The 25,939-nt window shown below is 43.1% G+C and overlaps 1 protein-coding gene across 2 annotated transcripts in view; it reads right to left on the bottom strand.

Moving 5' to 3' along the window:
* The window catches only part of LOC122551426 (partitioning defective 3 homolog B-like), a 1,013,066-nt gene that overhangs the window by 497,652 nt on the left and 489,475 nt on the right, over positions 1-25,939 (bottom strand). For both annotated transcript variants that reach the window (XM_043693310.2, XM_043693308.2), the window contains exon 10: positions 2,603-2,731. In XM_043693310.2, coding sequence (XP_043549245.2) covers positions 2,603-2,731 — 129 coding nt within the window. The remainder of the gene's footprint in view (positions 1-2,602; positions 2,732-25,939) is intronic.

Below are 25,939 nucleotides of genomic sequence, written 5' to 3'. Positions count from 1 at the left end.
TATTCTTGATTAAGCCCAACAGAAACTCCAAAATGTTTCAATATTCATGATTGACCTCTCACCTCCCAGTCTTCCCTTTCACTTATTAGGGACCTATTGTCTGCATCATAAAGTCTCTGCTCCATTCAACTGGATGGGTTAGTCAGGCTCCCAAGATAAAGTTCCCTTTCTCAAAATTCCAAGGACATTAAATGAAGAAATAATTTGTAAGATTCCTAAACATGACGACGCTGAATTAACATGAGCGCCATTGGAAGTGTTGTAGGGTCTCAATCTAGCAGTGCCCTGATCTGGAAGGGCAGAGGAGGGCAAAATCAGCCCAGCTCAAATGGCTTGTTGCACGAGGTACAAAATTAGCATTTACAGCAACAATAAATATCACCATTCTTTATGCTTCTGACTTATTTTATCCTCACACTTTTGAATACAGCTGCATTAAAGCTCACCTCTCAGATTCACACAGCTCGACAGCAAACCCAGCATTTGCCTATAAAAACCTTTGACATGTCAGTGATTTTTAAGATTGCAGAAAATTTCAAACCCAATAAGCATGCGGTCAGGAAAAGTAACTGCTCTGCAATAACTCTAAAGGAGGGAGGCAAACAACAAAGGGGATGGGGAGAGACAGACAGCCCTTTTTTTTTCAAATGCTCGCTGTAATAGATAATAAGAAAAATCAAACAAAAGTAGGAAATCCATTCCTTCCTTCCTTCCTTGCACAGGATTTGGTGCAAAATAAGGTTCCCCCACATCAAATCTGGAAACAGAACTCAAGGGTTTGTATAAGGAGACACAAGAGGCAGATAGCGTGCCAGGTACATTGAAACTGTACACGAGTAAAAAAGACTGAGATTCAGCAAATAATAAAGAGAGTCAACAGGAGGAACCCTGCTGGGCTGATTTGGAATCTAAAGGCATTAAGGATGACAAAGGATCAAGAGACAGAAACATTAAAATAAAGGACAGCGAGGGTGAAAATAAAAAGATAATGGGAGACAAAAAGAGAGGGAAAAAGATACTGCCTTGAAAAAGCATCTAAAATGTACTTTCATATGCACATAATACTTCTGCTCTTTATCTAGATGGATTTAATAAGCCAACTCTCAATAGCATACCATCTTTTCTAATAATGAACTTATTTGAAAATGCATTCAAGACAAAAGTGAAATAAGCAGAAGGTAATAGAATGTCTGGTAATAAGTTGCAAGGCAGTAATTTGATCAGTTCAGGTGACGTCATAAATCACAAGAGCAAAGCTCAAGTCATTTAAAAATTTCAGCAAGGCCCGGAGATTAAATTACCTCTTGAAACTCCATCATCAAACATTAGGAATTTTTCACATTATATAGCCATTTTACCCATTATGGACACACTGAGTACAGTGCAGAATATCAGGTCTAATTGAAACATTCTCAGAGGTGGCAGGAACAAAAGTTGATGAGGGGAGAGGGCATTCTTTATGTGCTACAGTCTGATTCTCGATGGCAATAATGTGAGTTTTGTAAAAGGCTGAGAAACATGCAAACGCACATATACACATCACGGTGTTATCATTGCAGGTTAAGCAACAAATCACTCAGTTCCTCCAGCCTGTACAGCTATTCCGATATATCATGGTGGATTTGCATAACTTCACATATGCCAGCAATCCTTAATACGCTTGACCAATAAAAATAATCTCTTTATTAAAAATTTTGAACATTACTTGGCTCAATAGCTTTTTGGAGAAGGAAATTCCAGACTTCCTCTGTCTTTTATCACAGAATCATTACAGGAGTTCAAAGTTTGTGAGAAGATTTGTAGCTCGGGTGCTCGTTGCTGTGGTTCTGTTTGCCAAGCTGGAAGTTTTTGTTGCAAACGTTTCGTCCCCTGTCTAGGTGACATCCTCAGTGCTTGGGAGCCTCCTGTGAAGCGCTTCTGTGGTGTTTCCTCCGGCATTTATAGTGGCCTGTCCCTGCCGCTTCCGGTTGTCAGTTTCAGCTGTCCGCTGTAGTGGCCGGGAAAGGGCACTACCATTATAGGGCAAGCCAAACAAAGAACAGCCAGGGAATTCCTAGAAGCATGGCACTCATCCACAAACTCCATCAACAAACACATCGACCTGGACCCAATATACCGGCCACTACAGCGGACAGCTGAAACTGACAACTGAAGCGGCAGGGACAGGCCACTATAAATGCCGGAGGAAACACCACAGAAGCGCTTCACAGGAGGCTCCCAAGCACTGAGGATGTCACCTAGACAGGGGACGAAACGTTTGCAACAAAAACTTCCAGCTCGGCGAACAGAACCACAGCAATCATTATAGGAGGCCACATGGCTCATTCTTGTGCCAATCTCCTGCCCTTCCCATATTCCCTGCACACCTTTTCTATCCAAATAACCATCCAATGCCTTGGAATGCCTCAGCTGAATGTGCCTTCTCATTTCCAGGCAGTGCATTCTACTCAGTGTATGAAAAAGCTTGACCTCACATCAGTTTTGCTTTGCTTGCACATTACTTCAAACGAGTTTATACGAGAACCACTTCACATATCCCGCTCAGGTCAGGTGATATTAGCACACCCACTGCTTTTCAGAACAAAGGCTGGTTGTACATTACCAATTCACGAGGCACAAAGACATCATCTTGGCGAGCAACCGCAAGAGCGACCGTTTCTCCATGCTTTGTGCTACGCAGCATTGCAACTAGCTCCTCCTGTGTCTTCCCAGTTATGTCAATGCCATTCACCTGTCAGAACAGTAATAATCAGTTGTAAGCTCAACACTTTAGGAAAAGAATATAGTCCAGGAAATCACAAGGAAAATACATACCAAGAGAATCTGAAAGACATCAATTTGGATGTAGTTAGTTATGATTTGGCTCAAACTGGGATAGAAAATAAATTAAAAACTTTAAATTAAAGTAACAATGGAAATAAGAATACATTGCTGGAAAACCTCAGCAGGTCTGGCAGCATCTGTGGAGAGAAATCAGAGTTAACTTTTTGGGTCCATTGATCCTTCTTCAGAACTCAGAACTTCAATTTTGAAGAAAGATCACTGGACCTGACTTCTCTTCACAGACACTGTCAGAACTGCTGAGATTTTACAGCAATTTCTATTTTTGTTTCAGGTTTCCAGCGTCTGCAGTTATTTCAACTTTTAACAATGGAAATACTTGCGTCGTAAAGTGTCCTTCATGATCTTGCAGCATCTCAAAGCATTTTCCACTCAATGAAGTACATTTGAGCTGCAGTTATTAGTGTAAGGTATGAAACACTGCAGCGAATATCATCCATCGAAGTCCCAAAAATCATTCAAAATGGCCAGATTTCTTTTGTGATGCTCTATCAGTGATAAATAATAATTTAATATAAACTCCCTTACTCTTCTGAAGTGTAAGATCTTTTACGTTCAGCTGAGGGGGCAGAGACGGTTTCTGCTATAATCTAAAATACAAGGTCTTAGACAGTGCAGCACTCCCTCAGTACTGCACTGGTTTCACCTTTGATTTTATGTTCCTGCCTCTGTAGTGGGAGTTGAAATCACAACTTCCTGACTATGAGTTGTGAATGCTATCACTGAGACATTGCCAAGCATTCAAAATATTAGAAGCACTACAGGAAGACAGACTTAGCAAGTGAGTGAGCCGAAACAAAAAATATGAGAAAATGACCTTCTAGCTCCTTCCACCTCAAAGTCATGATCTTCAATTTCAACTCTACTGTCCCACATTGATTGATGATGAAGCATCACTCAGAAGAAAAAAGGTCTATTAAAATGTTAGATTTTACAGTCATTGGATGTGCATTCCACGTGAATGGAAACACCGAAATTTAAAACTAACTTACATGAGTAACTAGGAGAAAGTGAGGACTGCAGATGCTGGAGATCAAAGCTGAAAATGCACAGGTCAGGCAACATCCAAGCAGCAGGAGAATCAACGTTTCTGGCATGAGCCCTTCTTCAGGAAACTTCAGGTTACATGAGTAACTCTCTAACCAAGTAGGGAATCAATGACCTTATCTTTCTCTCGTTTCCCTCTTAAATCTAAACAACAAAGTAGCTCGTACACCTCCTCCGTCCATATTGAGCAGCCACCAGGAAAACTCTTGCCTAATACTCCTTTCTAGACAACTTCTCCCCTTTACACGGGCAGTGTCTTTATAGAAAGATTATAAGCAAAAGTATAAAAAGTTGGGCTTTGAAAGGAAGTGAATGATTTGTGGACTATGTAGAATTACACATAAGGTCAGGATAAATGCAAACATTATATCAAGTTACACTATAACTGCAGATCACAAACAGAGTCACAAACTGTGAAAGGTAAATGTCATAAGAGATGAATTTCTACACAGACACACGCACATACACAAAATATTATTACTTGCATGGCTGAAAACTCTGGAGTCATTCAAGCAATTAGATGATATTAAGGAGATCCTGGGAGAATCAATTTCTATATTGGAATGATAAGCTAGATGCTTCAATGGCTGCTCTCATCTCTATTTAAAATTCTGCACTTCAACAGTTTGGTCACTTCCAGATTATCTCTGACATTCTTGAGAACATTCTTAATTTTCATTGTTGATGTTTTTCTTGCCTCTGATCATACCATTTAATAAGCTGAGAAGATGCACAGTCAACTTGTTCCGATGCATCTATTATGGAAACCATGCCATTACTCACCTTTCATCTGACTCAGACCTAGCAGCACAAGTCCTGAAGATAAATCTCCTTACCTATGATTCTTATTGTGTTATTAATAAAGTAGTATTAAGGAGTACAAGACAACTCAAATGATTGATCTTACAGGAACTCCGTGATGTAAGAGAAACAACATGACAATCTGATAGCGCTATTCCTCAAATTGGACTGAGTGTATAAAGATACACTATTTTGACTTTTGATATACTGCTTCAAAACACTGCAATAAACAAAGAATGACAGTGTGGTGACATTGCTAAACTAATAATCGGAGAACTCTAGTATAGATCCAAGGATGGCAACTCGAGAGCTCAACTTATGGTAAAAAAAATTATCAATGGAAGTACCCTCTGAAAGTGACGATGAAGCTTTTGGATTTGTGGAAAAGCACAGGCACTTCACTAATGTCCTTCAGGCAAGAAACCGACCATCCGTAACCAGTCAGGTCTCGATGTGACTAAAGCTCTGCTCCAAGTGTGTTGACTCTGAACTGATATGGCCTTTTAAGCTTAATTTGTATCAAACCAGGAGAAAGAACAAGAATAAAGCAGGTAGACAGTATTTTAAGATGTGCCACCATCTTTGCATGGCCACAAGGAAAGAACAATAATAATCAGTCTCATCAGCGGTGCCTACAACACAGAGGTACACTTGTTTTGTAAATTGTCAACCCTTGCCTCATAGTGCACTCTCAATTCTAAGCAAACGAATTGTAATTTTAACAAAGGGATCCCTTAAAAAGTGCAGCAAGACATCTGCCTGTTATCTTCACGCAAAAAAAAATTACAAGGAGGACACTGATCTCTGAGAGTGATGAGCTGAAAACAAAATCTGATAGCTTTCATTTCCTGAGCAATGTATATCCCTCTAGGGCCTCACTTCAACCTCCATTTCAGCCTGAATTAAACTATAGGTCACTCCTTCCTAGTAGACTGTCACACATGGAACCTTTTACTTCCATTGCTGACAGAGTGATGACAGTCATGCGCGCAATCAACGATGCTTTTGGCGACAAGGAAAGATGTATAATTTTGGTAATATGATGACAAGAACACAGACTACCAGTTTGACCCACATTTTACCCTTTCAGCAAATGGATTTCTTGCACTTCTCAGGAAGTTCCAGATGTCTGAGTCTCAGGACTGCCTGCACACAAAAATTTCCCAACAGATTCTTAATTGAAGGCTTCACATTTTTTTTTTGTAAAGTGAAACGAAAACCAAAGTGCACGAATGATATGAAAGGACAGTAGAAAACGGCACAGCATTACGAAGGCAGGCAATGTGTCATGACCAGCTATATATATATAATCACCATGATTTGTCAATTCAGCACAGACTTTTGCTTCGATTGTCAAGCCATCAAGCTTCTGGCAGTGCCCTTTGGTTCACTAACAGGAGACATGAGGTACCACCCTGATAGAAAGGCCCCATTAACCCAGCCACAGGGCCTGGCCACAGTCTTCACTTGTTATCCATCTGCTTGGGGTCTGATTAAGATCAGAAGCAGAGAATGGGCTTGTGTTTGCTGAAATAACACAGGCTGGTATCCTGTCACGAAGCCACCCTTTATTTACACATGGAGAGTCCTTGACACTGATCTTGAAGTGTACAGGATGCCTGACACTCGCGTTCTTCTCTGTCAGCTACGGTTCCCAGATTGCCGTGATTAACAGCCCCAATCAGGAACTCATATTCTATGAGGTCCACCTGGCTGACCTCATTCCAATTACTACAGTGGTGATAGTGGAAATAAAAAAAAAGTGAGAATATCAACCTTGCTGAATCATCCTGCTGAAGAAGCAAGTCAAAGAGAAAAGCAAAATATGGCCCATGGTTGAAATCAGTTATTAAAACAGTAACTGTGGGAAATAATCAGCAGGTCTGGTAGCATCTGTGGAGAGACAGATAGAGTTAATGCTTCAAGTCAATGATCAGCAAGCAGCGTGACTGTAGCAGGTCACTAGATCTGAAACACTGACTTTGCTTTCTCTCCTTAAACAATGCTGCTAGATCTGCTGAGTTTCTCCAGCACTTTCTGTTTTCATTTCAGATTCCACAGCTCTTTGTTTTTTATGAGAGGTAAATACTGAATGGGTGCTAATGAGAAGTGTAGGAAATAGGTTGGCTGTGCTGGGAGCAACCCATACAGAAGAGGACCTGCGAGTGTGGTGGTGAGTAATAAGCATGGAGCAAAGTGTTCATGGAGGAGGATACATTTTGAGGAGCAAGATCAGAAAACTTTGAGGCAAAGGTAAGAACGCACAAATACCTGAGTTGCGGTGACCCTGAATGAAGATCAGGCAAGAAAGTGGAGTTGAGACGAAGATGAGATCAACCATGATTGTATTGAGTGGTGGAGTAGGCTTGAGGGGCTGAAGTGCCTACTCCTGCTCCTTACGCTCTTGTGATGACAGGAAATTGTCCAAGCTGAACCAAGGGCTTGCGGACGGAGGCAAACTTTTCGCAATGTGGAGACAGAGGAGTGGAAGCAGAGTTGGAAAAAGATCGGGAAAACATTTACACTGTGAGTAAATGATCGTCACTTCCTGAGTTTAGTTCAAGCACTGGAACAGATTTATCCAAAGCATTTTTAAATGACATTGGGTACAGTGCAGTTTAGATCTCGGATTGACCAGCAGCTACATCTACCAGGTATTTTCATGGATCTGCCAAAAGTGAATGCGGTTTCTGATTTCATGGAATTATCAATCAATAGCAAATGCATCCTAATCCATAACAAAACAAAATGGTGGACAATCCCTGCAGCTGACAATAAACATCTGTTTTCTTAAAGTATTACTAAACCGAGTAAATTTCAAGGCAGCATGTCTGTGTTATTACTATTTTGGTGGCTTGACAGATCCAAAATTACCTTTGTAAGTAGTCCTTCAATCAAGGGAACCACTAGTTTAACAAAAAGGGAGAAAAAGTAAGGAATATAGATCATTAGTGAAACATGTGAATAAAAAACGTTTGTGGCATGACTTGGACCTAACTACGGTCTGGTGATTTTGATAATACTACATTAGTTTTGCAAGCTATGACCAGGAAAATACCCTTGAACCCAAATCCAAATTATGGGAATGACCTCACCCAATGTAATGTGTTTTATGTTTTCCCCTTGGTTTGTACCTCTATGACAAATTGGGGCACAGGTAGGAAAAAGAAAGCAGAGGCAATGATGAATGCAGCAGGCTTTTTCCCCACAAGGCAAAGGAAGGAATGACTCCTGAGTTACTTAATGCAATAAATCATCACTTTGAGTGCAAGGCTTTCAAAATCAGAAATGGCTTTGTCATGACCAGGGGCTATGGAACAAAACCAGAACTGTGCCCATTATAGACATTGGTGGCAATGCTGGGGAGAAAAGCTGTTTGTTTCTTTAACTCTTTATCCTTGCCTTCTAAAATTTGGGAAGCAAATTGGAGACATTGGAGACTTGGTGCACCTTTGGGAATTTTGTAAGGGTGAACTTCTTTTGTTCAATTTCGAGTGATCACGTAAACAAGCAATTATCCTGCCAACAGCTGCAGTCACACCGGTTTAATTTCCCCACACGGTAACTTTGTCCCAAGCACTGTTATTGCAATTACGTATGTCACAAATGTCAATTTCACATCAATCAGCTAAGCAGACCAAAAATATATACATTTTTCTCCACCTCATTTTCTCTTCCCGATTCACTGAAATATGGATTTATATGATTTCACAAACCATACCAGTCATCCAGTGCCCCACCAAACTGACCATGTTTTCCACAATTGTCTGAATGTAGCAACATGCACTCCAGCTTGCCAATCAACAACATATTTTTTAGCAGAAGGTGGTGGAATCAAATCTAACTCCAGAGAGAGTGCACCATGGTGTCAGAGGCATCAGCTACATGGTAACTAAAGCCTTGACTAATTTCTTAAGGAGGTGTAAATGATTTGGACATTTTGAAGAGACATTATTCCTCAACCAATACCCAAAAACAGAATAACTGGCCTTTCAACACATTGCTGATTGCAGGACGTTGCTGTGCACAAATTAGCTGTCATGCTTCCTACTTTATATCAGAGACTACACTTTGAAAAAAAGGTACTTAACTAGTTCTACTGGTTCTCTTTTCTAAGGAAAAATACACCGGTTTTGGAGGCAGATCTAAGAAGGTTCTCTAGGCGATACCAGAAATTGAGTGATTGTTTTATGAGGAGAGGTTGAGTCGATCGGGTCTGTGCACATTAAAGTCTAGAAGAATGAGAGATCACCTTATTGAAGCATACATGATTCTTAGGGGATTTCACAGGATCGATGTGGAGAGGTTGTTTCCCTTTGTGGTAGAATCCAAGACGACAGGACATAATCTCAGAGTAGAGGGCTCCCATTTAAGAAAAAGATGAGGAGGATTTATTTCTCTCTCAACAGGTCGTGAGTCTGTGGAGTCCTTTACTGCAAAGAGCTGTCGAGACTGCGTCATTAAGAATATTCAAGACTGAGACAGACGGACTTCTAATCAGTAAAGGGAAGTTTATAGGGAAAAGGCAGGAAAGTGAAGCTGAGGATTATCAGATCAGATCTCATTGAATGGTGGAACAGACTTGATTGGCTGAATAAACTGCTTCTGATCAAGTGGCTTATGGTCTTATAAATGCAAGTCTTTATTTACCCATAGGCACTTTGTAGTCTAGCTCTCTGAACAGCAATCAAAAGCAAGAAATGCGCTCAATTTTGCCTCTCAGTTTCCCATAACCAGTGCAATGCCTTCTGGCACTGCCCATGTTAAGATCAACTAAGCCAGCACAGGGGTAAAAACAATGACTGCAGATGCTGGAAACCAGATTCTGGATCAGTGGTGCTGGAAGAGCACAGCAATTCAGGCAGCATCCGACTGCTGCCTGAATTGCTGTGCTCTTCCAGCACCACTGATCCATAAGCCAGCACAGGTCAGGGTCAAGATTTATACAGCTCAGCACCATTCTTACTCAGCTAAGAATGTGTGCCACCGTGTGGCACAGTGGTTAGCACTGCTGCCTCACAGCGCCTGAGAGCCAGGTTCAATTCCTGCCTCAAGCGACTGACTGTGTGAAGTTTGCACGTTCTCCCCATGTCTGCGTGGGTTTCCTCCAGGTGCTCCGGTTTCCTCCCACAGTCCAAAAGATGTGCAGGTCAGGTGAATTGGCCGTGCTAAATTGCCCGTAGTGTTAGGTTACGCTTCGGCGGGTCGGTGTGGACTTGTTGGGCCGAAGAGCCTGTTTCCATACTGTAAGTAATCTAATCTAATCAAAAGCCGAGCAAAACCTTTTCAAAGGGGAAAAAAAAGGTTAATTCAACAAATTCACCTTCTCGAGTCAGGCTTTAGATAATGTTTGAGTCAGTGGGAGAATTTTTCTTTTAGGATAATCATTCTAGAACATTCCCTTGATGAGCATAATGCTGAGGTATGCCTGTCAGTGCTCACAGCTTTTTGGGGTTGGTTCTTTATTCCCCACTTGTTCCTCAGAAAACGTGCAAACTTTCTGAAGGACTCTGAGACCAGACTGCATTTCTATTATTGAGGGTTTGAGAGGGAAAAAAAGGGCATAACAATGCACCTCAGGAGCTCATGACCATATTGAGTACATGAGGAAAAGCCATGAATGTGGATTAGGGTCTCCCAACACAGAAATTATTTGCAGTAGTTCCAACTTTGCCAACTGGAAATTTGTGTGTAAATTTCCTAAAAATTCCATTAGCGTGTGTCGGAATGTAAATCCAGTGTTAACACACTCATAAAGCAGCATAAACAACTGGGAGCCAGCACAATATGCAGAACGAGCATCGTTTCCCTAAGTCTACCTTATTGATGTTTGGAAAGTAGAGGTTGGAAGTCATCAAATGATTATTTATGCACAGTAAGCACAGCATGTTAAAGAAATTTAAACAGTGGTAACTTTTCGCCTTTTAATTAAACAGGTTCTGAGGCTGTGAAAAAGCTTTCAGAACTATAAATACACAGTGTGGGTCTCACTGAGGAAAAATAATGAAAAATAAAATTGTTATAAAACACCCATCAGACTTCGGGTGCCACTGTATCTAAATGTTTGGGTGTAAATTTACACCAATTGAGACTGCTATACTTGAGGCAAACTCACTGGCCCTTTGTTTGGAGCTACATTATTAAGTCAATGCAACTTTGGTGCAAAGATCAAAGAAAGTCCATGTAGGGAAACATTCCAACACGGTGGGCTTGGCAGCTCAGTGGTTAGCACTGCTGTCTCACAGCACCAATGACTCTGGATCAATTCTAGCCTCGGGTGACTGCCTGTGTGAAGTTTCCACTTTCTCCCCATACCTGCATGGGTTTGCTCTGGGTACTCTGGCATCCTCCCACAGCCCACTGATGGGCGGGCTAGGTAGATTAGCATTGCTAAGTTGCCCATAGTGTCCAGGGATGTGCAACCTAGGTGGAATAGCCATGTGAAATGTAGGGATATGGGGGGGGTGGGGAAGAATCTGAGTGGGATGCACTTCATTGGGTCAGTCTGGACTCTATTGGCTGAATAGCCTGCTTCCACACTGTAGGGATTCTGTGATTAACACAAAGCAATAATGCACAAATCTCTTTGCAAGATAGCAGTGCAATTCTGTCCCTCCACCCTAACTAGGTCAAAGTTTTACGAAAATTGCTGGACAATTGTTTGGTGTAGACTGAGTAAAACAGGATGGCAAAGTATCATCCTTCTGTGTTGAAATTTTTATACCTTGTGGAAGTCATAAATAAGTCTTATTATGATTTTATTGTCAATCCAGCTTCTCTCCTGCATTGTAAAGATCTTGGACAATTGCTCAAGGATATAAATCTAGAATGATGCTTTCATGTATTTTTAGGGGAGGAGACAGCTTAGTGGTATAATTGTTGGACTTTAATCTAGAAAACCAGGTAATGTTCTGGGGACCCGGATTCAAATCCCACATGGCAGATAGTGGAATTTGAATCCTATCAAAGTCTGGAATTAAAGAGTCTAACGGTGAGCATGAATCCATTGTCGATTGCCAAGAAAACCTCACCTGGTTTACTCATGGCTTTTAGGGAAGGAAACTGCTGCCCTTACCTGGTCTGGGCCTACATGTGATACCAGACCCACTGCAATGTGGGTGAACCCTAATTGCCCTCTGGGCAATGAATGCTGGCCTAGCCAGAGACACCCTAATTCTGTGAATGAATTTTAAAAAAATCTATAGTAGAATGAGATGATGGTTGGGGTGAGGTAAAATCATAAAATCTGTTTATTCAGGTAGAACGAGATGGAAATGAAACTTAAATGAACACTTTTTTAAAAAAAATGTTCGACTTTAGGAGTACTATAGGCATGATCAAGCAATAAAGTTTCTACACAAGATTTAACAGGCTGATTTCAGCCCTCATTACAAGCAACAACCAACATATCATCCCTACAAAGTGAAAGAACAAAGTTGAATATTTTACTTTTTCATGGGCACCCTTCATTACCTCTATTCAGTGCCATTCATGCTTGGCTGTTGAACCATGCCTGCAAGCCATGCCTCCAGCAATGTGCCATGCCTCCTTAGGGAGTGATTACCCCAAATCTTCCGGACAAGTGACTGACATAATGAGAGGCATTTATTCCTCAATTCCCAATCCGTGCACACTTTTTCGCTGCACAGCCTCTCAACAAGAGGCACAGGCTTTTTGACGCAGGGAGAATGTCACAAATGTCTGCATCCACCCCCCCCCCTCCCCCCCCCCCCCAGATAAACCCCAGAAGGTCCAACTGCTTGAACAACTTGCATTTACGTAGCCTGTTTGACAAAAATTGACTCGGAGACAAAGAAGATGGTATTAGAAGGGTGAGAACACCAAGGTCTAGTTGTTAATGACATATTAATTACATTGGGAGAAAGTGAGGACTGCAGATGATGGAGATCAGAGCTTAAAAATGTGTTGCTGGAAAAACGCAGCATCAAAGGAACAGGAGAATCGACGTTTCGGGCATAAGCCCTTCTTCAGGAATGAGGAGGGTGTGCCAAGCAGGCTAAGATAAAAGGTAGGGAGGAGGGACTTGGGGGAGAGGCGTTGGGGATACGATAAGTGGAAGGAGGTTAAGGTGAGGGTGATAGGCCAGAGAGGGGGTGGGGGCAGAGAGGTCGGGAAGAAGATTGCAGGTCAAGAAGGCGGTGCTGAGTCTGAGGTTTGGGACTGAGAAAAGGTTGGGGGAGGGGAAATGAGGAAGCTGGAGAAATCTGCATTCATCCCTTGTGGTTGGAGGGTTCCTAGGCGGAAGATGAGGCGCTCTTCCTCCAGGCGTCGTGTTGCCACGGTCTGGCGATGGAGGCGGCCAAGGACCTGCACGTCCTTGGCGGAGTGGGCGGGGGAGTTAAAGTGTTCAGCTACGGGGCGGTTGGGTTGGTTGGTGCGGGAGTCCCAGAGGTGTTCTCTGAAACGTTCCGCAAGTAGGCGGCCTGTCTCCCCAATGTATAGGAGGCCACATCGGGTGCAGCGGATGCAGTAAATGGTGTGTGTGGAGGTGCAGGTGAATTTCTGACGGATATGGAAGGATCCCTTGAGGCCTTGGAGGGAAGTGAGGGGGGAGGTGTGGGCGCAAGTTTTGCATTTCTTGCGGTTGCAGGGGAAGGTGCAGGGAGTGGAGGTTGGGTTGATGGGGGACCTGACAAGGGAGTCGTGGAGGGAGTGGTCGTTCCGGAACGCTGATAGGGATGGGGAGGGAAATATATCCTTGGTGGTGGGGTCTGTTTGGAGGTGGCGGAAATGACGAAGGATGATATGATGTTTCTGGAGGTTGGTGGAGTGGTTGGTGAGGACCAGTGGGGTTCTGTCCTGGTGGCAATTGGAGGGGCGGGGTTCAAGGGCGGAGGAGCAGGAAGTGGAGGAGATGCGGTGGAGAGCATCGTCAACCACGTCTGAGGGGAAATTGCGGTCTTTGAAGAAGGAGGCCATCTGGGTTGTTTGGTATTGGAATTGGTCCTCCTGGGAGCAGATGCGGCAAAGGCGAAGGAATTGGGAATATGGGATGCCGTTTTTACATTGTTAAGATACGTAGGGGAACACAGCACTGCTTACAGTTGGTTCTGATACAAGACGATCGCCCTGCTCTCGTGCAAGCTCACATGATAAGAAAATCTTGCAATAACTGTGCCATTTATACTAATGGGGCCTGAATTGTGTTACAGCCAATACAGGTAAGGGAAGTTCATATTTTACAAATAACGGTCTAAATTCTTCAATCGCATTAAAACCCATTCGCATTGAAGAAACACATGTTTTTTGCAGAACTGATTGTAATTAAGTATTCACAGCATTTATAAGGTAAGACCATTAGGATACACGGGTAGGAAGCAGATGCATGCAATGCTGCATTTTGTGAATAAATTTATTATTAAGAACAGTATTACTGTCTAGTTCCAGTTCTGAAGAAGTGTCATAAAATCAAAGAATCCCTGCAGTGCAGGAAGAGGTCATTTCGTCCTCTGAACATGCACCGACCCTCTGAAGAACTTCCCACCCAGACTCCTAACCTATACACGTAACCCCACAATTACCATGGCTAATCCACTTAGACTGCACATCCCTAATCACTAGGGGCAATTTAGCACAGCCAATCCACCCAACCTGTGCATCTCCAGGTGCACTGGTTTCCTTTCACAGTCCAAAGATATACAGGTTAGCTGGATTAATCATAGTTCTAAATTGCCCACAGTGCTCAGGGTTGTGCAGGCTAGGTAGTTGAGCCATGGTAAATGTGGGATTACAGGTATAGGTGGGGGTCTGGGTCTGGGTGGGGATGCTCTTTGAAAGATCAGTGTGGATTTAATGGGTCGAATGGCCTTTTTCATCACTGCAGGACTTCTATGATTCACGAACTGGAGCAAACTGAAGTAAACTGGAATATCCAGAGGAAACCCACAATGACACTGGGAGAAAGTGCAAACTCAACGCAGACAGTTGTTCAAAGCTGAAACCAAACCACAGTGCCTGATGCTGTGAGGCAGCAGTGCTAACCACTGAGCCACCCAAAACATTAACTCTGTTTTCTCTCCACTAATGTTGCCAGACCTACCAAGTCTCTCCAGCAGTTTCTGTTTTTGTTTCTTACTTCATTGACTGTCTTGATATTGAATTGGATTGGATTGCATTGGATTAACAAAGGTGCCATGTTGTTCTTATTCTGAGGCTGCTTTGCACTGATCACTGAACATGGCCAGTTTGCCCTCCAGCACTGTCACACAGAAAATTATACATTGCTCCAAAATACTTCAGTGATGTGCAAGCTCCATATCCAATTTATCAGTACAAAACTCCAATGCAAAATAAAACCTCCTCAGACATTTTTCATAAGGTGTAACTGAGATTAGGATGCAGAGTATCTACACAAATTCTCTGAACAACAGCTTCAAGTCAAAACTAATTCCAGTTGTGAAATAACATAATATGAAGAGTTTTGCCAGCAGTGCTCCACCTTTGATATCATCAAAACAGTTTTAAAAATAATTTCATTAACTTCAAAATCCTCTTTTTCATTTCTATTGTTCTGACTATTTTTCATATGGACAATGAATAGAAGTCATTTTGTGGACGAGGTGGTGGGGATGGGAGACTCGAGGAGATGAGGCTGTGGAGAGATGAAATGGCACGGAGAAACTACAGAAGAGTCCTGTGGTATAAGGGAAATCAAGGCAAGACAGGTACAATTGCACACTAAACCAAGACAGCTTAATAACTACCATTTACCACTGTTAATTCATCTCACTTTCAACAGTGTCATTGTGGAGATCTTGAGGCAGGCTAGCTGTCAGAGATAATTTCACTGCAAAGGATGACAGAAGGGAAAGGTAGAGATGGAGAGAAACTGTACGTCCAAGATCTTTCTACCCAAGTCCTTACTGAAAGGAGTCATACATGAGTTAATGCATTATCTCCTGGAGTATTCCCAAACAATCAGGGGTCAGTTAGCTCAGTTGGTTGGTTGGTTGGTTTGCGATGCAGAGTGATACTAACAGCACAGCTTCAATTCCTGTACTGTTTGAAGTTACCATGAAGGTCCCATCTTCTCAACCTCATCCCTCACCTCAGGAGTGGTGACCTTCTGGTTAAAACACTCTCATTTCACTCTCATGAGAGAGGAGCCCTCTGGGACTACGGCAACTTTATTATTTAACATAGGAAATAGGGTCTTACCCATTGACTGGAAAGCTGGCTAGATCAGAGTGTGATTATCAGACATTTTAATGGACAGCAGAAGACCTTTCTTACAATCAAGTTCACCAGACATGAAATAATCTGTCCCTCCACTTCACACCTGCCACTGACCGGACAGCGACTAACCAATCACTTACTGGCATATTTACATTGTTGGCAATACCAGAAATACACCCAGGGAAAAGTGTAGAATCAACAAGGGTCCCCCAGGCCATAAACCCATGCAAAACAGAGTAGGAGTCACATAAAAGGGGGGAAGAGGCAAGAGATGGGGACAGTGGGAGTCAGCACCAAGAGTATGGGAGGATTTTCTTTTGCACCTCTCCCCTCTATCCTTCCCAATCCTGACTCCCTTGATTAAAAAATAGTGAAGCAGCCTCACTCCCTGGAGCCTGCAAGCTTTTGCTTTGCAGGCTTACTGCTTGGCAACTCCCTACCCAACAATGGTGAGGAGTTGGGAGGGCTGCGGAGGCCCTTAAATGGGCATCAAATGCCATTTTAGCACCTCAAAAGGCGTAGGGGCAGGAAGGCTATCCATGAGTCTTCTCATCGAGGGCTTAGTGCTTGCAGAGATGTGAAGGAGTTTGGGTCCTCAACTACTATTCTGCAGCTCCATTCAATTGGCACCCCTACAATGTCACCAAGCTTGCTTAGGCAGAGGGCATTAAATTCTGCCCTTAAAGTGCAAAACTCTTATGCGCTCCAGTCTTGCTATTATAGGATGAAATACACCTTTAAAGACAAGTATCTTAATCTGCTGTCAATTAGAAGCCACCTCTACAGGATAAAATGTATTAATCCCATGACCTGAGGGCAGTCTGAAGCAGCAGCAATAGGAGTAAGATGTGTTAAACTGAGTTCCCATTGATGATTATCTGTAAATAGTCCTAATTTCATATTAAAAACACTGTTGTTTTACCAATTCTTCTTCTTGATCAATATGTTTAGCTCTAACAGAATGTTAAAAGCTCACAACCACCAGTTCAAATGTCATGTCACATCCAGAATCTACTTCTCTAACATACTACCTGCCAATCTCCATAAACTATCAGTTACATTTAATCTGCACCCATTCTAAGAAGACCAACGCATTTGAGATACTCCACATCAGCTTCCTCCTACTCATTCCTACCTCACCTTTCTGCATGCCTTCCTGTTCCTTTCCCATGTGCATTCATCTGCTGTTGCTTTAATGCACCTGCTATTCACCTCAACTATCCTTCCAATTTTATTAAAACCTCTGAGAATCCACCCCTTCAACCAAGTCAATTCTCCAAACTACAATTGGTGCCTCCTCTCAGATTCATGTCCACATTTCTCTCTTCCCTTGTAAAGGACGTGCAATTTTAATTTCCATTAAAACTGCACATCAATGCAAGTCGCTGCTGTTGTAAGGAATGGGTGAAAATTAACTTCTTGCAGAATAATTTCTTTAAATTCTATTTTTTTTCCTGCTTAGCAAGTTTTCTGATGAAGGTTGACAAAATTGGTTTTGTTTACTCAAGATTTCACCTGATAAACAATTGGGCCACAGCAAATTGATAGAAGTACAGACCCTCCAGTCAAATTACTTGTCTGACAGCTCAGTCATGGTCAAGTCTTACACTTACAGGGTAGAAATTTGTGCAAGTGGATTTGCAGGGGTGGAGGAATATGGCAGGCAAGCACACATCAAGCTGTTCATAACTTACGTCAGGTGAGATCTAGGGCATTTCCCTGTCCCAACTTCACACTCATCCCAAGTGAGTTGCCAGTTTATGAAGCCAATATTCAAGTGGCCTTGTAAGAATTGCAGAATCGCAACTGTGCCGAGAGGCCATTCAGCTCATTGAATCTGCACCAACCCACCAAACAGCATTCCACCCCGGCCCAGTCCCAGAGTCCCACCATATCCCCGTGACCCCACATTTCCCATGGCTATTCTATTGAACTTGCTTATCTTTGGACTGTGGGGGGAAACTGAAGCACCCAGCAGAAACCCAAGCAGACACAGGGAGAACATGCAAATTCTACACAGATAGTCGGCAGAGGGTGGAATCAAACTGGGTCCCTGGCGCTGTGAGGCAGCAGCTCTAACCACTAAGCCACTGTGCCACCCTTCTTATGAAAAGGGAGATCCCTGCACTTGGCTGATGTGGAATCTGGGGACCACTTTCAGTTGTATTCCTGGTCACTGTTGCCTCAGGGTTACAATTTGACTGGCTGTTCTCTAAGATGGGCTTCCACCCAAGCAAGGGGCAGAATTCCCATCTCCAGACAATAAACTCTCCTGATTAATGACTCCGGTGATCAATATAGATACACTCCCTGGATTCCATGAGTGGTAGCATGATAAACCTTGCCACCCAAGAAATTCATCCTATAGAATAGCACAGCACAGTAGGATGCCATGTAGAAACTATCATCCAAACTATGCATAGCAAGCTCCCAAAAACAGCAATTGGGATACTAATTAAACAGTCTTTTCTGTGAAGCTGTCTGAGGAATAAATATTAGACAGGACATCAGCGGTAACTCCATTTATTTTCTTTAAAACAGCACCTTGGAGCTTTATAAATCCAGCTGAGAAGTCACCTTATATTAAGGTCTCAACCAAAAGAAGGTTCCTCTCACAGTGCAGAGCTTCCTCAGTGCAGCACTCGAGTGTTAATCTTATTTTTTGAGGGCAAATGCTAGATTGTGTTTTGAACTCATAACATTTTGATTCAGACGCAAGAGTTCTAAAAACTGAGCCATAACTGATGCATTGGGCTCAATGATGTATCTCAGCTGGTTGAGCAATAGAGTGGAAGTCATACTGGTTTCGGGTACAGTCCCAGTGGATTGCATTGAGGTACACTATGTTCCAAGATGGAAAAACTGCGTAGTGCGCTTCAAGGTGATGGAACGTTTCTCTTCAGATAGTCCCTAGTTGGTAAGGTTCAGATGGGGACTGGCAGCACACCCAGTAGACTGGCTTCCCAAAAGAGACTGAAGTCCACAGGGAAGGCCTTCCATTTGCTGCAATGTAATATGATAAACCCTATGCACAAGTACCGACATTACCAAACTTTGCACTTGTCAAGATGAAGTCAGGGGAATTACAGACTTTTCTCACTTGATTTCACCCCAAGAGCACCATGCAGATTCATACCAAGACTAACACTGGATCTCTGCATCGGAAAATACGCTCTGCTCTTGTGCTAAGTTCTCTCCAGTTAGATGATTTTATGGACTTTTATGAAGTCGAAAGCTCTCACTATTTTGGCTGAAAGGATCATTCCTGACTTACTTTATTCCCAACCTAGAACTCTCAACTTAAACTCATTTACTTTCTTTAAGGCACTTCTTAAAACCTGCCCCTTTCCCAGGCTTTTGTTCGCCAATCCAGATCCTAATTGTGCAGTTTGTGTCCAATTTTACCCAACAATGAAGCATTTCAAGAAATATTACCAAAGGAAGTTGCTGCTAAAAGTTGTAATTCACAATCCTAGTATCAGTACATCATTATCAGCTTCCTGTTTCTTTTCTGAAGAGTGCCAATATGATGTTTATTAAAAACAGACCCTCTAGTCATTGTCTCATTACTGTTTGTTGGATATTGTGTCTGAATTGACTATATGAATTCCTGTATTACAGCAATGACTACATCTCAAAATGCTTAATTGGTTACAAAGCAATTTGGAAGGATCTGAGATTATGAAGTTTGCCATGACAGAAAGGCTTCTGTTTTGCCCTTACATTCATGTGCCGACATAAAACCTGCATTGATGTAGCATCTTTAATGTAGAAAACTATCTCCAGACACTTCAAACAAGCACAATCAGTCAAAAGAAAATTGGTATTGAAACAAAGATGTTAAGAAGGAGTGATCAACAACCTTGCCAAAGTGGTTAAGTTTTAAGGAGTATCTTCAGAGAAAGAGAGGAAGGTGAAAAGGCAAATGGCTGAAGTGCTGGACTGTACTGTTGATGTGCTGTACAGTTTAATCCAGCTATGTATTTTAAAAAGGTGTTTCTCAATGTTGGGGTGAAGAAGGGGAAATAGGGACACGAGGGAGAAATACGCACATGAGACAAAGGAAATAGAAGATTTTGGGCCTGAAATTCCAGGAAAGATCAACAGAAACCAAGCTTGGTGTGACACAATCCGGTACAGCCTAAACCAATGACCAAAATGCATAAATACCATAGCGGTAAAAGGTTCAGAGATTAGAAAATCTACACTGAGTAGTTCACCTCCTGACATCCCAAAGTCTGTCCAGCATCTATAAGGCACAAGTCAGGAGAATGATGGAATACTCCCTTTGGACCTGGATGAAAGCAACTCTAACAACATCAAGAAGCATGAAGCCATACAGGAAAAACAGTCTGCTTGATTGGGATCCTATCCATCACCTGAAACATTGTGTGTGTGTCTCTCTCTCTCCCTCTACCAATGACTTGGGCTGAAAAGTGGCAGGCGGAGTTTAATTCAAATAAATGTGAGATGCTGCATTTTGGGAAAGCAAATCAGGGCAGAACTTATACACTTAATGGCAAGGTCCTAGGGAGTGTTGCTGAACAAAGAGACCTTGGAGTGCAGGTTCAAAGTTCCTTGAAAGTGGAGTTGCAGGTAGATAGGATAGTGAAGGCGACGTTTGGTATGCTTTCCTTTACTGGTATTGAGTACAGAAGTTGGGAGGTCATGTTGTAGTTGTACAGGACATTGGTTAGGCCACTTTTGGAATACCTTGTGCAATTCTGGTCTCCTTCCTATCAGAAAAATGTTGTGAGGCTTGAAAGGGTTCAGAAAAGATTTACAAGAATGTTGCCAGGGTTGGAGGATTTGGCTGTAGGGAGAGGTTGAACTGGAGCATCAGAGGCTGAGGGATGACCTTAGAGGTTTATAAAACCATGAGGGGCATGGATAGGATAAATAGACAAAGTCTTTTCACTGGGGTGGGGAAGTCCAGAACTCGACAGCATAGGTTTAGGGTGAGAGGTCTCTGCTATATCTTTCCCATGAGGAGCAATTGTTTCACGCAGAGGGGGTACGTGTATGGAATGAGGTGCCAGAGGAAGTGGTGGAGGTTAGTAAAATAGCAACATTTAAAAAGCATCCGGATGGGTATTTGAATAGAAGGGATATGGGCCGGGTGCTGGCAGGTGGGACAAGATTGGGTTGGGATATCTGGTCAGCATAAATGAGTTGGACCGAAGGGTCTGTTTCCATGCTGTACATCTCTATGGCTCTATGACTCATAGAACAGCACAGTACACCATCTACCAAGGAGCATCAACTCACCAAAACTGTTTCACCAGCACCTTACAAATCAGCAACCTCTATCACACAGAAGGACAAATACAGCAGGCGTATGGTGGCACCAATACCTGCAATTCTCTTCTAAGGCACATACCTGCCTGACTTGGAAATAACTTGCCTTTCCTTCACTGTCATTGGGTAAAAATCCTGGATCCATCCTCTTGACAGCACTGCAGGTGTCCCTACATCAGGCAGATGTCAGTGGTGCAAGAAGGCAGCTCACCGCAAAATTCTCAAGCGCAAGTAGGGATGAGCAGCAAATGCACATCTCGCCATCATTACACAGAGCAGGAGGATGGGACCAATGGCATGCATAAGAATCCGGGGCAAGATCAAAACCGGTGGCTTCAATGTTCCCAAAAGTTTCACTGAAAGAACCTCAAAATCATCCAGAACAGGATACTGGGCAGCATTAATTCGGTGAAGACATCAAGAAATATAGTTGCTGGTCATCAGCAAACGTGGTCACTTTCAGACTCTGCAGCAACAATATGGAGGTAAAAACAGAAAACACTGGCATGGTCCCAATGCAATCAGACTGGAATTAAATGGGTGTTATCCCACTGAAGGAGCAACAAAGGAAAGGTATTGGGATGAAAGGCATGAGGAATTGTGACAAAGGCTGCAGTAAGGTCAAAAAGGATGTGGTAGAGGGGTAATATCTTGTCACAGTCATACAGGCTGTTACTTGAGATGCTGCCATGAGCTGCTTCACTGCTTTGGCAAGGCTGAAAACTTGGCAGTAGAGATTCAAACACAGAGTTGTGGGAAACTTACCCATTGTCCTGAAAAAAATTGAGGCCAAGGATTTTGAATGTGCTTGCAATGACAAAGAAATGTTTGGTGAGCTTTCTAAGGATGGGAGTAAATGATGCTGGTAATCAATGTGGGGGCACCTGAGGAGTCAGTCAGCCGTTTAGAGGGAATAAAGCGAAGAGGGCAGGAAAATGGCTTTCAAAAAAGAAAAGAGCTTGGAGGCCACAAAGGAAGCTATGGATGCAATCGGCTGAGACAGGAAGGAATATGGGGAGATGTTGCAGAGGTATCTGAACAGATAATCTAAATTTTAATGACAACAAAGTCTGTGGGCTCTTGCCGTTCATTGTTGGAAGTGAAGAGGGCAAGGGAGAAGAGTTTAAGGAGACAATTGAGTTCAGCACAAAGTTTGCTCATTAGGATTATCCGGCAGTAGTATGTGATTTTGGCAGAGCATAATATGACCTGACAGTATCCTTGATGCGACCCACCCAAAATTAATGATAGATGGCTTAATGTTTGTTACATTTCCACTTCCCACACCAATCACCCTTATAACCTCACTGAATGAGATTGTTAGTTAGCAATGAATTAGGGTCAGTTTTAAGCTCTGCACTCGTGCTACAGGAAATAAGATTCATTACACATGATCGTTACACTCATGAGAGAAGGAAACATGAAGTTATCTCAAGCAGAATGAAATAGCCACTATTAAAGATTCAGCTGCTGGATCAATGGTTAGTTGTTAATCTCATAGAAGAATCACAGACTCCCTGCAGTATGGAAGCAGGCACTTCGACCCAAAATGTTCTCACCAACCCTCTGAAGAGTAACCCTCCCAAATGCATTCCCCTACCCAACTGCTCTGCATTTCCCTGACTAATGCACCTAACCCACACATCCCTGAACATTATGGGCAATTCACCAAGCCTGCACATCTTTGGTCCATGGGAGGAAACTGGAGCACCTAGAGGAAACCCATGCAGACACAAGGAGAATGTGCAAACTCACCACAGACAGTCACCTGAGGCTGGGATTGAACCCGACTACCTGGCGCTGTGAGGCAGCAATTCTAACCACTGAGCCACCATGCCGCCCAGAGTTAAGTTGAAGAAGGGAATTGTTAGATCCAGCCACAGCACTTGGCAAAACCTTGTACAGACAAAATGAGGAAAATATATCCCTTTTCACACTTGGGTGGTCAACCCACTGCGAACAGGGCAAAGATTCCTCAGGTTTTGTACAATATGTTGGAGATGGAGTGGTGAGAGAGAGAGTGGAAAGAGAGAATAAGCTATGAGAGGGAATGAGGCAGAAGAAAGAAATATGGAGAGAGAAGCTAAAAGTGAATGAGAGGAAAAGGGGTGAGAAGAGAAGAGCAGGGTCAAAGAAAGTGAAAATGGGGGCACGAAAGACAGAAGGGGGATGAGAGAAAAGGAGGAAATAGAGAAAAGGAGGAGCAAAACAGAGAAAGAGGTGGCAAAAGAGAGAAAGGGGCAATGAAAAATAGAAGCAGGGGTTTAAAGATTGAAGGGGAAGAGACTAAAGGTTGGGGGGGGGGTATGTTAGATCAAGGGAAAGAAGAGGGGAACAAAACGGTGGCACAGCAGCTCAGTGGTTAGCACTGCTGCCTCATAGAACCAGAATTCCCTTGGGTGACTGTATGGAGTTTTCACATTCTCCCTGTGTCTCTGTGGGTTTCCTCCCAGTGTTCCGGTTTCCTCCCACACCCAAAGATGTCCAGGTTAGATGGATCAGCCACAACAAACGTGTGGTTACATGGATATGGGGGGTGGGGGGAGGGGTGTGGTGGTTTGGGTGACATGGGCAGAATAGCCTCTTTCTGCACTGTAGGAATTCAATGATTCTAAGTGAGAGAAGGGGGGACCAAACAGGGAAAAGGGATGGGGGGGGGGGGAGAACAAGAGAGAGGAGGGGTGAGAAAGCCCCCAGTTGCTGACAAAATGAACATGGCCAAATCATGTGTGTTTATTTTAATTATCTGGGAGCTTGGAGTTCCTGTTGTTATCCGGTTGCTGTCTCCCTGGAATTAAGAAGCTGACACTGAAACTGTTGTCAATTCTCAGGAAAAACCCATCTGGTTCACTAATGCCCTTCAGGGAAGGAAACTGCTGTCCTTACTTGTCTAGCCAACACGCAACTCCAGATCCACAGCAAGATGACTGACTCTTAATTGCCATCAGGGCAATAGATGCCAGCCTAGCCAGCAATGCCAACCTCCCATGAATAAATTTTTAAAAATCTTATTATTGAGTGGTGCGAGGCCTATTTGTACCTAATAGCATCTGATCTCATCTCATTGAGAAATATTGTCTTGTTCTCCCACTGCTATGGTAGGGGAGTTGGGAAGTCATATCTAAGGATTGGAGGGAGCATGCTAGAATGCAACGGGGACAACAGTTGGGATGGGGAAGACACAGCATAAAAAGATGGGAGACACTGGTGTATTGGAGGACTTGGCATACGGGGAGAGGAGGAGTGACTGATAGCCACAACCACCCTGGCTTTGATGAGGAGACAATGCTGCACAATAATTGGCATAACTACGTTGCAGGCTTGGAGCTTGGCTGAAATGTTGGGAAATGAAGTCATCGTTCAAAGATGGGTTTTGGAACATGCAAAAGCTCAGCACTGATGGCCTCCTCATGGAGTGGTAAAGGTAAACCTCATGGAGGTTCAGTGTATGTGTGTGGTGGTGGTGGTGTTGGTGGTGGGGGGCTTGTTTATCATGACTGGGACTGGACTTGGAGCATTTTGTTTTGACTGGGGGAGCAGGCTTTGCCTGCGAGGCCCTTCAAGGGCTAATTGAATTAATCATGCACTTGCAATATGCACCTTGAAGACATCTATAATCACAGCACCCTGCATGGGAAATGGATGGAGCGTCCAAATGTGTGGAATACATATCATGGTCACAAGCACAATCTCAATCACATTACTGGCCATTGCAGATTGAAGATGGTCATCACAGGTGACCTTAAAACAGCTACCTCTAGGTCACAATTAACAAAGGCAATGCAAGGTCTCATAGGATGCACAGGGACATGGAGGTGATTTCTCTTCCCATCTTGAACTTGAAATATTCACCAACATGCTCTTAAATTTAAAGCTGCCTTTCTTGGGTGATGTTGCAGTGGAAAGACAAGGCATCTGTAATCCCACACACTTACAATCTCATGTTGAATTTGTGTAACATGACTTGTACTGCATACATCAGAATAAGGTTCCTATGTCAAAGGTCCATGTGCAAACATTCCATTGGCCCTCCGTGTCAGAGCCCTCCATGTCCCATTATACGGTAAAGCATCTTAAACCAGCAGCTGTGAGTGACTGCTGAAAACACAAGTTACTTATACTCCCCGCACAGATTCTTTGCAAATATGTTTGACGGATCCAGCTACAACAGGGGTTGCTACGATGCAAAAAAGGCAGAGAGAAATTAGGGAGGAACAGGTGCTCTGGTGAGCGCAGGACCAATAGCGACCTCCAGCAGCTGCTAAACAGTCCCACTTTTCGGTGACAGTGTCCTGGGACACCCTCAGTCTGTGGCAACACTGCACCTCACTCATCTGGAGGAAATTACAACAAGGACAATATACCGTGGGCCTCCTGGACCTTCTGCACATCCTGAAGGGACCATCAGTTGGGACGTTTGACATGAAAGGAATTGAAGCAAGTGTAGGGTTCTCAGATGGAATGTAGTGAGATGGGTAACCTGTGAACTCTACCTGTAGGTAACCTATTCTTAAAGGGCAACATGCACTTGTATTTGTAACAAAATATCACCTATGCGCCCTCAGGAGTGATTTTTTTTGTTCCCCTCCCTTTGTATGCACTATGAAGAGCAGCTCCTAGCTGATCTGGTGCACGGGGTGTGGTTTTAAAAATGGCGCTGGAACCAGGAATCCTGAAGTCCTGGCATTGGCGATCATCGAAATTGGGAAGTGAAATAAACCTATGACTTTGCTCTTGTATTTTAACTGGGTAACTG

The sequence above is a fragment of the Chiloscyllium plagiosum genome, unplaced genomic scaffold, assembly GCF_037043375.1.
Source record: "Chiloscyllium plagiosum isolate Xiang-an unplaced genomic scaffold, Cpla_swu_hap1 HiC_scaffold_7, whole genome shotgun sequence".
In the NCBI taxonomy this organism is placed as follows: Eukaryota; Metazoa; Chordata; class Chondrichthyes; order Orectolobiformes; family Hemiscylliidae; genus Chiloscyllium; species Chiloscyllium plagiosum.
Note: the sequence above shows the minus strand (reverse complement) of the source record. Positions and strands in the feature narration are given on the sequence as shown.